We start from the raw sequence: 14980 nt of genomic DNA on the forward strand, positions 1-14980 counted from the left end.
TTAGTCAAAACATCGTGCAATCGCTGAGAAAAGTGAAATAATTAATGCGTGCAGCACCACTAATGCTGCTCCAGTGAAGAAGAAGAAAAAAAACCATCTGAAGGGTTTATTAAGTAAATTATGAAAAAGCTAATTGCGCTTCATTATTCATTTTGAGTTCTCAGCTACAGCTCAGCATGCTCACTGCAAACATGCAATAATGATACAACCTCTCACTGCGTGATCAATTCCTTTGATAAATAATGACTCCTGTGGCTGGATGACAGCTGAGGGAGTTGGCTGTAATAAGCCCTATAGTCCTTAAAACAGGTGTGCTTTGAATCTGATTAGAGATTGAGTCTGTAGAGTTATTAATCTGCATTACATTAATAAAATTTGGAGCGTTAAACAACCTTCAAGTGCACAAACATGCGCCAAGGCAGCTTGCTCTCTCACTTTTAATAGAAGAGTAACGAGCAGTGCAAAGTGCAGGCTTTTGTTATTTGCCCGGCTGAAACTCATTTTAATAAACTTGACTTAAGCCTTAAGTTTGACCTCATTTGATCTTGAAGAGGTTGGAGGTCCAAAGTAACGTAACATTTACAATCCCCATAACATATATCAACATATGTGTTTGTCAGTACAAACAATGGCAGTAAGAAACAGTATTAATGAAGCTATGTAGAGCTGTTTATCACTATGACCTTCAGATCAATCTATTGACCTTGAAGGAGAGGTCAGAGGTCACATGTGACATGATACTTTAAATTTTTATATGGTACTTTCTATACACTGATCAGGTGAGTGAATTACAATGATTATCTCGTCATCCTTCATCTGGCACCTGTTAGTGGGTGCGATGTATAAGGAAGCAAGTGAACATTTTGTCTGTAAAATTGACGCATTAGAAGCAGGAAAAATGGGATTTGAGTGAGTTTGACAAGTGTTAAATTGTCATGGCTATGCGACTAGGTCAGAGCATGTCCAAAGCTGTAGTTCTTGTGGGATGTCCTTGGTCTGCAGTGGTCAGCATCTATCAAAAGTGGTCCAAGGAAGTAACCAGTGACAGGGTCATGGGGAGCCAAGGCTCACTGATGCACATGGGGAGTTAAGACTGGCTTGTGTAGGCAAAACACATTCGCACTACCAAAACGTAATATTTCATGCTAGGTGACAAATGGTAAACATATTACGCTTCAGAGCACCGAACACGTCCCTAAATGACGAGAAAAAAAAACGAGGAGACATGAGAATTGTTTGGAATCAATCTACATGTTTGTTCATTTGACTTAAATCGCTTTGGAAAACAATATTTAACATTGTTAAAGTGCTGGTTAAGGTTATCGTTAAGGGATAAGGTTAGGTTTAGGGCTGGAATACATGGCTAGAACGTCATTTTACTGGATTTCACCCATAACCTGGTGCGTAGCATAAGAACACGGAAGGTCACCTTTTGCACTCCTCAGGAACGCCAGGGGATGTGACAAATCGTCGGGATGTTATACCTCAGGAGTGAGAACGGGCTGGTGGACAACAGATGAGCTACTGTAGGTCAAATTGCTCAAAAAGTTAACCTTGGATCTGATAGAAAGGAGCATCTGAATCTGTGGGATGTGCTGGGAAAACAAGTGTGATCCATGGAGGCCCCATCTCGCAACTTACAGGACTTAAAGGATAATCAAGTGGACCTTGAAAACCTTACTGGATATAAGCCAAATTTTAACGACTTGTTAGCACGACCCGACTTTACAGCTCTACAAAGTTTTATCAGAATTCATTTCTAATTTTTCAAGCTGGCAGTGGCGCCACTCGGCCTTCCAGTAGATACACCGATGGTTTCAGTTTCAAAATCATAGGTGACTTCCATCTCGAATTATCGCATTCACAAGACTTTCAGAAAGCTTGACCTCTGACCTCAACTTTGAGGTAGATTCCAACTAGCCCAAGATTTTTTAGTAGATATACCTATGGTGTAAATTTAAAACTCCTACATCGCTTTGTTCTCGGGTTAACGCATTCACAAACTTCGACAACACGACATCATTTTCAACTTTAAACGCAGACGTTGCCAAAAACATAACCTCCTGTGGTGGAGGTAATAACGAAAGCACATGGGGGACGTGTACTTGTTATAAAAATTTTATTTTGAATAAAACAACGTAGCCATATTACATGTAGTGTGGTCCATCTATTTTACATACCTCAGGAGAAGCGACACAGTTCTGCCATGGTACGGTTCATCATGATCATTAAAATCATCATCACCATCAGTTTACAGTCAGAGGTTATAGTAGTGTTGTTCAATCTCACAAGTTTTACAGGGTAGCATATAGCACAACAACACGACGCAGTGAGGGACCAGTGCTAGAAGGCCAGTGGAAAACCCCCCCAAAACAACCCAGCAACAGATAAAATACTACTCATCATAACGGGAGGCTAGCTTCAGCAGGCCACAGACCCATCGTGGTACAGTAATAGTAACTTGTTTTTTTTCCTTTTTTTAAACTTGGTAACTCCTCATTGCAGTGTACACCAATACATTGAGCTAAAGCTTAGAAATCTATACCAGGTTGCTCATGGTTGTAAATGAACACACAACTGTTTGACGAGTTTACGAACCACAAAAACAAAACTGTGTCTATGAGTCTGAGGTAGCAAGGCAATCATGGCTTTCCTCTGATTTCTGAACATATATCTCTTTTAAAAAAACAAACCAAACCTATTCTACATGATAACGGCGGGCCTCTCATAAACCCAGATTCAAAACAACTTTAGATTTAAATCTGTAACTTCCAAAACCATTTTTACACAATCCCACAATAATACATCGACTCTCACCTCCGTCTTCCACGTGTGGAACGACAAACTTTGTAGGCACAGAAGGGGTAAAAGTTTACTTTAACAAAATCGCAGCTGAGACAAAGTCTGCCGGCATATCGATGCTTTATAAAGGGGAACTTGACATCAAGCATGCTACGAGATAGATAGGAAAACAAACCAGATGATCCGAGAGGTGATAGTTTACATTTTGGAAATGATCCTTTCAGCCACCGGGAGCAGTGTGTGCGCTCCCCAAGCATTTAACAAAAGTCTGGGGCTATTCGGGGCTCGATGGTACAAAGCAGTGGAATGACAAATAAAAATGGAACAGTTTGATTCCCAGTTAAGTCAACAGAATTCAAACAAAATCCCAACCACCCTCTGAAAAACAAAACAAAAAAATCTATACAAAGCCCCGTGTCCATATACTCATCTGCATACCTAAATAAATCACTGACAAATGTTCAATTCGGTACAATCTACAGTTCATAAAATATACAGTTTGCATAGTACAAGACAAGGTGGTAAAAGTAGTTAAGTTGTCTGCTCCTGTGCATCTTTGGGATTTAGGGGCAGGGGATTTTGTTTGTGTGGGAATGGTCTCTCCATCGTCCAGTCAGTCCTCACATCATCTGAAAACACACAGAGAGAAAACGCTTTGGATCAGACGACAAAAAGCAAGAATCTTGAAACACGACAGCGCCAGTTCACATACAGCCACAGAAAAGCTCGGATTTATGAGTCTCTTTGGTTAGTCCCGAGCGCTGCAGGTGAACCCGCCTCATTTCTCTTCATCAAGACATCACCGTGTGGAAACGTCAGAAGTTCAAACAAAGTAATCGGGTTTGAGAGCTGGCAAATGGACTGCAGTCCCTCAAGCCAGTTAGAGTCCATTAGGAGCGCAGAGGGGGGAAAGTGGGAGGTGGGCATGGATGAATCTGGGAAGATTTTACAAATCAGAGCTCTCCTCAGAAATGAAATTAGGCACTCAAACTAAAGCTTTGCGCTGAAGTTAAAGGAGAGTGCATGGAGCGCTGTCCGCCGAGGACTATAAAAAGCCAGGAGTGGAAGATGTTTGGGAAATGAACTCATTAGATTTAATATTCAATTGATGTGGTAATGCATGTGTTGTGTAACACTGCTGCAGATGAGTCAGATGAGGTTGCATTATTGTACAGAGGAACGTACTCCAAAGCAGGTGGTAAATAAACACATCATTAACATGGAACCTGCAGGAGAACAGAAGAATGAGGAGACCTGTGGTTCACATAGTGTTTGTAGTCAAAGTGCATATGTAGATAATGAATACAAGTCATAAACTCACAGTGCTGTAAAAAAGTATTTGCAGTCTTCCTGATTTCTTAGTTTTTTTTTACATTATGTTTCAGGTCTATCAAATTCTAATATTAGACTAAGATAACCCGAGTAAATACAAAATTCAGTTTTTAGGTGATAATTTCATTTATTAAGGGGGGGGAAGCTACACCTGCCTGGTTATGTGTGAAAAACTTATTGCTAAATGATAAATTAACTGTGGAAAGCTGAGTTCAGTTTCAGTACCCACACTCAGGCCTGATTACTGTCTGATCTCAGGAAGCAACACATCATGCCACGATCGAAAGAAAGGGCGGAGAAACAGTCATTAATATCTATCAGTCTGGAAAGCATTACAAAGCCATTTCTAAAGCTTTGGGCCTCCAATGAACCAGTGTGAGAACATGGTAAACCGGCCTACCACAAATAAAGCGAGAGAGCATCAAAGACTCATTCAGGAGGTCACAAAAGAACCCAGAACAACATCTGAAGAACTGCAGGCTTCACCTGACTCAGTTAAGGTCAGAGTTCGTGATTAAACAAGAAAACGACTGGGCAAAAATGACATTCGTGGATCCAACACAAAGGCTCGTCTAAGATGATCCCCAAGACTTTGGGGAAGATATTCTGTGGACTGAGGAGACAAAAGCTGAACTCTTTGGAAGGTTTGAATTACATGAATTACATGTGGAGTAAATCTAACACGGCATTTTTATAAAATGATTATTGCACCAACATCCTGACAACAATTCTACCTTTCACCAGAAGATCCTAAAGAAAATTACTCTGTCACTAGTTCATGCCCTGAAGCTCAAGAGCATTTGCAGCAGGGCAATGATCCGAAACACACCAGCAAGTCCAGCTCTGAATGACTCAAAAAATACAAAAAAAACAAACAAAATGAAGGTTTTGGATTGACCTTGTCAACGTCTGCACCAAATGAGACTTTTTGACACGACCTTAATCAGGTCATTCATGCATGAAAACCCTCCAGTGTGGCTGAATTAAAACAATTGGACAAAAATTCCTGCACAGGGATGTGAAATACTCATAGCCAGTCGTTCTTGCTGCCAAAGGTGGCACAACCAGTTATTAGACATAGGGGGGAATTACCAGGTAGGTTTGGATAACAAACTGCATTTTGTATTTACTCTGGGCATCTTTGTCTAATATCTTCGATCTCAAACATGTATGTTTATCAAATAAACAAAAAAACAAGCAAACCAAGAAATCAGGAAGAGGACAAAGTTTTTAACAGCGATGTAAATTTTGAGTTGCAAACTGCTTGAAAGGACGGGCTGTATTGTTCTGGTCAACAGAGAGAAAAGTAGAAATGTCTGACTCTCAGAAAATAGGCAGTTTAACTGGCATGTAAAAGTACTGCTTATTGTGCAGGGAGACAAGCTGAGCAGCTTAAAAAGACCCTGAGGGGAAAAGAGGTGTGAAGCAGAACCAAGGGACACCGGAGCGGGGTAAATAATTACAGTGGGAAGAGGTCAGCGGCAACAGCTTTCACAATACCTCTGTCCCAAAATGCACCTTGGCCTCAGACTGAGAGAAAGAGAGGAGCCGTTAATGGCACTCCCCTGGGATCCATTAGCAGCCGCTTTCTCACAGAATGTGGAGGGTTGAGGCAGGTGAAGGCTTCGTGGAGGGGACTGCTTTTGTGGCAGCAGCTGTAATTACCTCTAAAACGTGCTCTCTTCCAACTTCTCTCACCTTTGCCAATTACCAAAATACCAATCCCTCAATACAAACAATACGGCGTAAGAACAAAAAAACAACCCACTGCTAAAAGACAAATTAACATCCCCTGTTGCGTCTTTAAATTTATGGGAGAACGTCTTACCTGTGGTCTCGAGGAGAGGCTTGAGGCTGCAGGAGGCAAAACAAAGAAAAATTAGAGCAGTTTAACACTTGAACTCCCCAGTTCATTTCAGCATTTATGAGTCTACACAAAATTGTCAGCCTCTGGGTACCTCCCACGTACTTGTGCGCACACTGAGCGGCTGAGTCCCGGTGCCTCTGAGCTATGCAGTAACCAAATTCTAATAACGCTGGAACGTGTGCCAGATTACAATGGATTTATAAGTAAAGCCCTCGCAGGAGTTTCGACTCTCCAATAATGGAATACAATTTAAAAATCACAGAGCTCGATATTTTAGCGTTCTAATTTATTTTGCTATTTGATTAACGTTCCCAAAGGTGAATATTGTTTCAGATTCAGCTATTAGGAGTAATGAGCTATAACGTTTTCTTCCCAATTTGATCAAATACCAAATTTAAATGATGATGGCTGAAACAATTAGGCCTGTATTTAAACTCTGTGCATCTGAGCAGACATCAGAATCGAAGGCACAAAGTCACAAATGGGTGCAGAGGAACCTGGACCGCACTGAGCAAACCATCCGAAAACAGAAAATTTCAGCGCCGTGCAGGACGAGACCATCTGAGTTCAGGATTACAATACTTGACACTTTGCTGTGCACACAAAGACACGGGAAACAGGCACAAAGCCGAGTGGCAGCGTGAGAGATGAGGAAATAAAAAGGAAGGATACACAGCAGGAGTGTGCGAGGGGCTGAAAGAGGAAGAAGACACGAGGATCGATAAGAGCACTGAGAGGTGGTAAAAAAAAAATCGGAAGGCGGATGATGAGTTTGGTTGATATTGTAGATTATGATGATTACATCAGAAAAGTACCACCGTTTCTCCACAGGCTCAAGCGTGCACCTTTTTAGCAGAAAAAATACCTCAGAGATGTCTAAAGTCAGTGTTGTGCTGTGAACATACTGGGAATCATTGACTTTCATGCCATGCATGTGTAATTTCGGATCTACTTTGAGTTCAAGTTAAATACTGCTTATAAACATTCAATGCAATAATATGTAAAATAGTATGATAAAAGAGGGGAATGTTACAAAACCATTTGTGTAGCTGAAATGTAAAAGGTGGTATTTAATAAGTAAGATGACAGACAATTACTGTAAATAGCAACTATTTTTAAAAACTCTTCGTTGTTCCAGACGTGATTGAAGCTAAACTGCCAAATATTCTCCTGTCCCAGCAATTCAACAGTCTGTTTTGGCAAATTTATCTCAGTCGCAAACACATATTTCAGATCAAACAAATTTAAATATTAGACAAAGATAACCCGAGTTAATACAAACTGCAGTTTTTAAATGACGATTTCTTTTAAGTAAGTGACAAAGCTGTCCAAACCTAGAGTACCTGGTCCTAAGTGAAAAAGCGATTGCTAATAAACTAATGTGGCACCCTTGGCTTCAAGACCTGCAATCGAGCAGTTTGTGATAACTAGAAATGAGCTTTCCACATCAATGTGGAGGAATTGTGGCTCACTCTTCTTTGCAGAATTGTCTCAATTCAGCCACAGTGGAGGATTTTCCAGCATGAACAGCCTGCTCAAGGTCATGCCAAAGCATATCAATCAGATTTAAGTCCAGATAACCCAGTGTTTACATCCAAAGTGTGCTTGAGGTTCAGGACATGAGCTGATTGATGGTCAGGATTCAGGATTTTCTGGTAGAAAGCAAAGTTCATGCTTCCTCCAATTACAGCAAAACAGCCCGAGACCATCACACTACCACCACCATGTTTGACTTTGGCTATGATGTTCTTTTCTAAAATGCTGTGTTAGTTTTGTGCCAGATGTAACGTTTGTCTCGTCAGTACACAGAATATTTTTTCCCAAAAGCGTTGGGTTTTTTTTAGCAAATGTGAGACCAGTCTTTGTGTTCTTTTCTCCTTGGAACTCTCTCATTGATACCATTTTTGCCAGTCTCTTTTTTGTTGTTCAATCATGAACTCTGACCTTAACTGAGGCAGGTGAAGCCTGCAGATGATGTTGTTCTGAGTTATTTTGTGACCTCCTGGATGAGTCGTCGCTGTGCTCTTGGGATAATTTTGGTAGGCCGGTTACTCCTGAGAAGGTTCACTGCTGCTCCAAGTTTTCTCCATGTGCAACTAATGGCTCTCACCGTGGTTCACAGGAGTCCCGAAGCTTAAGAAATGGCTTTCTAACCCTTTCCAGGCTGATAGATGTCAATGACTTTGTTTCTCAGCTGCTTCTTTAGATCGTGGCACGCTGCTTTCTGAGATCTTTTAGCCTACCTCAGACAGCTTCTGTTTAGATGATTTCTTGATTCAGCCAGTCTGGCAGTAATCATGCCTGAGTGTGGGTAGTGAAATTGAGCTCAGCATTCCAAAAAATGTGGTTAATCACAGTTAATTCATCGTTTAACGAGGAGGAGATTAATTACTTTCTCACACAGGGCCAGATAGGTGCAGGTAGCTCCTTTCTCTTCATAAATGAAATAGTCATTGAATAACTTTATTTTGCAATTACTCAGGTTATCTGTGTCTAATATTAAACATTTTTTGACGATCTGAAAGATTTCAGTGTGACAAATAAGTAAAAAAGTAAGAAATGATCACAGCACTGTATCTTGCACATGCTACATCAGTTTTTCTGTGAAGGGCTTTTCCGGTTAAGCAAACTGTACTTTTTCCTCTGCTGACCTTCGACCTTATGGTGAGACAAAAAAAAATCTGCTGCAGGAGGCTGGGAAGACACGGTGGGAAATTCGAGGAGGAGGATTGGGAAACTTACGACTGCATGCAGGGAAGGAGTTGTTAATCTGCTCCATTACATCTGCCAGGTCAGAGCTGCTGTTATGGGAGTCCAACAGCTCATCTGAACACACATGCACGCAAAGCACAGAGAGGTTGATTTTCAGTTACCACACGCACTCACACTTTAATACTGCACCACAGCGAGGAACAGTTTACATTTACAGAAAAGCGAATATTTTTTCTCTGTTGTGAGCAATGGACTGATATCTTCCTATTTAAATAAACAACAGTACATTAAGCCTTTTTCAGCTTGAGTGTCTCACCTGAGTTTTCAGTAAGTGGCCCTCGATCTTGCACGATGGGGGAGGACAATCCATTTACCCTCGAGTCCACATCGGGCTGATGGAGAGACAGACATGAAAACAAAACAAAACAAAAGAACATTTAGTCATTATAACACAATTATTCCACTTGGTGGCTGCTTGACAACTTCAAAATTTGCCCTGCTTCACAGCAGCAGGCGGAGACAAGAAACAACCAAAGGGCAGCACAACGAGGCTCTTGTCATGTGTACAATTTCCCCAAACAAGCCAAAACTGAGTTTAACACACTACAGTATCAATCACATTTCAAGCCCTCAATTAAAATTAGCCCAGTTTTTTGTTTTGTTTTAGCTCAAATGCTTTACCCTGATGGTCTTCAGTGAGTGGAAAGGTAAAAAATATGTGCACATGCTCTTAAATATAACTGAAGTAGAAAATGGTTAAAACAGATGATAGTACATACTTAAATCTAAACAACAGCGCTCATATTTAGGATTTTTCTCTGCTTCTTGCCACTCTGTAACCTCTAGCCTCATCTTGATATAACAAATAATTATTTGCCCTCCAGTGTGCTGTGTTCTCAAGATCTAAAGATTCACAAATAAATTAATATATTACAAACACACACACACACACACACACACACTGCAGAATATGTCAAAAGTCTGTTGAAAAACCAATTTCTCAGATGCTCAGAAGTGAACACTTCATATCCAGTGACATTCACGGCACAATCTCCCATTCCCTTTGGCTTTTCAAGTTCAAGAAAGTAAATCAATGCTCCCTCCCCTCTCTCATATACCCTCCTTCTTCCTCTCCTCCTTCATCTCCTCGTGCCCCTAGCGCTAGCGAAGGCTAACATGTTGGAAACGTCTCTGGAGCACAACCAAGTGTCTCGAGGCTCGTCTTAGAATAGCTCAGGTCAGGGTTTTGGTCACCCTTCGGGAGTGTGAATTTAATGCGTGCCATCAGGAAGGCTGGGTTTATTACTCTGAAGCTTGGCAGTAACACAGCACTTGATGGAAAGACGTGTTGACACATCGTCAGGTCTCCGGGGACTCTCTGAGAACTGTAGTTCTTACTTAAGTGTTTGGACGTTTCCATGTGTGCAGGTAGCTGTGTGCGCCGTTTATGTTTGGATTTTCTGTCTGTTGCAATCAGCGTCAGAATAAATCCACTGCAGCATGCGGCAGCATTGATGGAAAGTCTAAACAAGGCTAACTCAGCGGAGGTAGAAATGCAGTAGCTTAGACAGTATACAACACTACAGCACATTGCAACCTGACAGTCTGCTGTATAAACCAAATTAAGAATCGCCTTTCAGCCCAGGTTTTTCAAGCATTTCTACTTTGAGATTTTACTTCCTCATCGCTATAATTGACAGTTATAGCAAACGTTTTAGCATTCAAAATAAACATGAGCGACACAGTCCTTGATTCGCTTTACTTCTTTAGTTCTGTGTGTAGTATAGGGATGAGAATTGCCAAATGACTTTCGGTTTGCCATCATTAATTAGACACCATGGGAAGTCATAAAATATTCAGTTAAACTTCAATTTTATTTTTTCCCCCCAATTCTGTTTTATTTAATGCAGTGGCAAATTACAAAAAAAGTCTCCACAAGGTGCATTGAATTGTAAGTTAAAGACCCTACAATAATACAGGCACTTAAAGAAAAAACACTGAAAACACTGCAGTGCAAGTGTTGCTGCTGCTGGCTGCTCTGTGGCTTGTTGCTAAAAGATTTGAATTGATTTGGTGAGCTAATGAAGCTGAAGGGAGATTGCTTTTGATACTTGTATCATTAAAAGTTAGGGGGAAAAACACTAAATTTGAGGCTTTTATTTTGGAAATGTGGCACCTTAAGGATGCTGGCAAACTATAACTGATGCTTTTTTTTAATTATGAATTTTTTTAAGCATTCTCTTCAGGTTATAAATATAAATTGGGAGCTTTTATTTTTGAAAATTTCACAGCATCAAAGCACCTTAATAACATCCGATAAATAACTGAAGCCATAATGAAATTTTTAAAGAATCCTGTTCAGTTCCTGCAACTATTCTGATGCTTTTCTTCTCATTGACAGATTAATAATAACACATTTAACCTTTTATTTATTAAGAAAACACACTGAATTTGAAGCATACTGGTCTTCCATTTAGAAACTAAGGACTTTTATTTAGAAAATCTGACAAACCCGCGCAGGTCACTGCCACTGTCAGGGTGTAGGACTGTTATCTAACATTGTGTGTGAGACGGACGATGAGAGGGGCAGCTTTAAATTGTGAATGACAGCCAAAATACTTCAAACTGCCTTCAAACTGCAGTATGACGTTAGCTCGTTTTAGATGACTGACTGGAAAAAAAAACCTACATATACATCTTGTTTCCCACACTTGATGTCAAGAAAGTGAGAAGAAATCCACCAATCAGAGATTCAGAATTTCAAATTCATCATAAGTCATAAGCTGTCAACTGCATCCACCTGTATCAGATAAGCTGTTAGTTACCATGGCGATGGCATTCCTGAAATGGGCTTGGCGCTCCTCTCAAAAAAAATTGCTTTCATCCTGCAAACCGCGGCTCATATTCACCAGCTTTAAAAAGCACGAGCGCCCCAAAAAGTTCACTAACAGATCTGCATTTTGTTTTTGTGATTTTACTTTTAAAAACATGGTCATGGAAGCTACATAAAAATGGTGCTTATTTCTAGTTTTTCCTTGATCAAATTATAACGGGCCACCCAGATATCACTCCTTTCACTTAAATACTACAGATTAAAAAACAAAACAAAACATTTCCTACAATCTGGTGGTAAAATGATGCTTGTAGAGTTAAAATTGACAAATTGAATCAATGAGCAAATGTGGGTTATAGTGTCTGTATGTCCTAATAACACTACCAGTATCTGGAAACCTTGCATCATTAACTGCATTCTAAGAGAAAGTAGAAATCAGTGTCCTAACAGCTATTTAATATTTTATTTTATCTACTGTACTTCTGCTGAAGGACAAATTTAAATTTTGTGAGAGTGCAATACTAAAACTGTTTCTGTCCAAATGTTAATCATCTGCCATTAAATATCTGCTGAGTCACGTCAGCTGCCGCCTGTTGTTATGAGTTATTGCCCATGCTCACAGCTTCTCAGCTTCCAGAGAGCCAATACCTCCCCCCCCCTCCCCTCAGTTTGCTTTATCAGGATTGCTGCTTGTTTGGCTTGAGGCTTGTGAATTTCTCACTTGGCACAAACAATCCAACCTCAGTGAGCAATTAGGCCGGGTATAAACAAATCTGGAAGTTATTAATACGGAGATCGGAGATGGATGCTGGGTGGAATGGAAATGATGTGATTAGGATCTAATCTGAATGATGAGCAGTTTTTTAAAAATTGTGATAAAAGTGGGTTATCATGTGGATTTCGGGATTAATAACTGCAAGCTCATGATGGAGCTCGACTTTGAACGAATCCCTTTAATTTACTGGAAGCTTTCTGTATCAGCATTTTACTTTTACGTCTGCTTAAATTATTTTTTTCCTGAGCCGTCTGAAACAGCCCTGCCAGCTGGTGTGCGTGAGTGAGTCTGTGAACCGTGATTACTGCCCTGCTGCTCCTCAACAACAAGCCTAATGAACTGAACGGAAAGGAAGCTAATGTGGAAAATAAACTTTATATCGCAGTTGTGTATGTGCTGTACTCAAAGGAGAAAACCATAATTCCTCTGCTCTGCTGCAAATTGGTCCTACTAGCCATAAGACAGTAATCATGTGCTGTATGAACTTGCTGTATTAACAATAACAATGTTACTTCAGGTTTTAAATTATTTTCAGAGAAACTGCATGTTTTCTGTCTGCAAAGCACCAAAACTACAGTCGGTAACGGGAACAAAACATAACCCCAAGTCGGGGATAAAATGTGTACATGATACGTCACCTGGTGCAGTAGCTGTCGGAGGCGATGAAGCTGAGATTCCAGCTGTTTGTTGTGTTCCTCCAAGATGTGCATGCGGGTCTCCAGCCGGCCTTTGTGTTGTCGTAGCAGCCTGGCTTCAGCTAAAAGATCTGCCTCATCGGGGTGGGCCGAGGGGCCCTCCGTCTCCCAGGGGCTTCCTGTAGGCGTGCCTCGCTGTCCATGTTGCTCCTTAAGTTGCTCATACTCCCTCTGCAGTGTCCTGAAGAAAAATTGAGAACAAATAAGTGAAGAAACAAGAAATGTGTCCATACACATGGATGAATGTGAAATTGACGCAGAAGCTGTGGCAGCTGAACAGCTGGGAAATTGGACAAATAACGGGAATATGTTCTTCTGCCTGGTGTTTCCCGTGTAAATATATAATGTTTTAATATTCTTAAAACATTCAAAAAGCCAGTTCTGAACCTCCACAGCGGGACGCCACACAAAACACCACACTCGTGTTTACCTCTTCATTCTGTGTGAAATCCTATCCACAGTGGATAACCAAACATAACGCCCCCTACCAAATCTCTCGCCTCACTTCCTCTTCACCCTCTCAGTGCAGAACTATAAGCTGCAGTACTTTACTTAAGTTGGCATTTATGAGACCAGCTGTAAAGCTCTCACCCGCTCCCCTCTGCCTGTGTATGTGTGTGTGTAATCAGTGTTAAATCACTCCAGTCGAGATGCTGGAAAAAGCATCTCGACAACAATAGATTGCACAGTCACTCTGTGTCTATACCAACTCCATTTACAAATCAAAACGGGGAAGGAGCTGGCGGGTGAGATGCACTGGTGGTACGGTAAGTGTCTGTGTGCTGTAGTGTGACTCGAGCGTACACGTGTACTTGAAAGAAGAAGCTGTCAATAAACACTTAGCGTAACAAAGGCAAACAGATAAACCCCATTTTTATGCATTTTGAGAATGTCACTTTTCATAAAATTAATCAATAGCTTGTAATCACTATCAGCAAAGACGTGATTATCAATTTTAATAAGATTAGCCAGTTTTGATGTTTGTCTCCTACCTCTGCTCCTCCTCCAGACGCGCTATGATCTTTTCCAATTCGCCGCGCTCTTCCTTCTCCACAGCCTGTAAGATTTGGGCAGGACTCTGAGGCTGGCTGCAAGGAGAGGCCTCCCCCCCCAGTGTTTGGCAGTACTGCAGGATCAGGGCATGCTCATCATCCCTGTGGAAAGTGTAGAGCTTATGATGAGTGACGAGACCCACACATCCTGTCCCTGCTATTCAGTTCAATTCACCTTCTGTTCAGTTAGAGACGAGCTATTTACTTTTGCCATTTGAAAGAATTATGGTAACTACTTGTATCAAATCAGTACGCTTGAAAATGGCTTTGAATGAACCCTGGGTGATTACCATGACACAGTGCTGCTCTATAAAGGCAGCAGAAGGAAAGTGGAGGTTGAAGGGTTTTTCATGCCAGCCAGCAAACTGTATAAAACAGTGGTTCCTAAATGTTTCACCAAAAACAGCCCAAAAGCCCAAGAACCCATTTATCAACTACAAACTGAGCTTTAACAGTGAATTTTAATCCGTTTACCAGCTATGCATAATAATTTTGTCTTTTCATATTTTTATTATGTTTTCTGACTTTCAATTGATCCGTTTTATTAACTCTTAACTGTGTTCTCATTACATCTAGCTGACAGTAAGGTTCAGCTACGCATGCTGTTAGCTTACAATTGCAACTGGCACTTAAATTTCACCTCTTCAGTCATGATTATCTTCTGATGGTCTATTTCTACTCTTTGTTCACTTTAGTCAACTCTTTACTTGTCTGCTTAAACATGTGCAAATCTATAAAAAAAATTTTTTAAACAGCTGTAATTTGTATTTCATGTTAGTTATGCTAACTATTGCGCATATTTCTTGACTACTGCAGAAATACCTTTTCAGGCTATTTGTAAACAAGGCTAAGGTTCTCAGTTCTGCTCAATATTTTTATTTATTTATTTAATTTTTTTAATCTCTTCATAAG

At 40.6% G+C, this 14980-nt stretch overlaps 1 protein-coding gene across 4 annotated transcripts in view; it reads right to left on the reverse strand.

Annotated features, from left to right (window-relative positions):
- Window positions 1–2102: 2102 nt before the first annotated feature.
- Window positions 2103–14980, reverse strand: part of utrn (utrophin) — a gene marked incomplete at its 3' end in the record, with an annotated part of 195649 nt that continues 182771 nt past the window's right edge. For 3 of the 4 annotated variants that reach the window (XM_080883910.1, XM_080883909.1, XM_080883911.1), the window contains 6 exons: window positions 14009–14170; window positions 12960–13197; window positions 9030–9105; window positions 8744–8827; window positions 5963–5988; window positions 2103–3431 (listed from right to left, as the gene is read on the reverse strand). In XM_080883910.1, coding sequence (XP_080740036.1) covers window positions 3423–3431; window positions 5963–5988; window positions 8744–8827; window positions 9030–9105; window positions 12960–13197; window positions 14009–14170 — 595 coding nt within the window. The remainder of the gene's footprint in view (window positions 3432–5962; window positions 5989–8743; window positions 8828–9029; window positions 9106–12959; window positions 13198–14008; window positions 14171–14980) is intronic. The other variant, XM_080883912.1, reaches the window with a different exon arrangement.

The sequence above is a fragment of the Rhamphochromis sp. 'chilingali' genome (genome assembly GCF_963969265.1).
Source record: "Rhamphochromis sp. 'chilingali' genome assembly, chromosome: 5".
Classification (NCBI taxonomy): Eukaryota; Metazoa; Chordata; class Actinopteri; order Cichliformes; family Cichlidae; genus Rhamphochromis; species Rhamphochromis sp. 'chilingali'.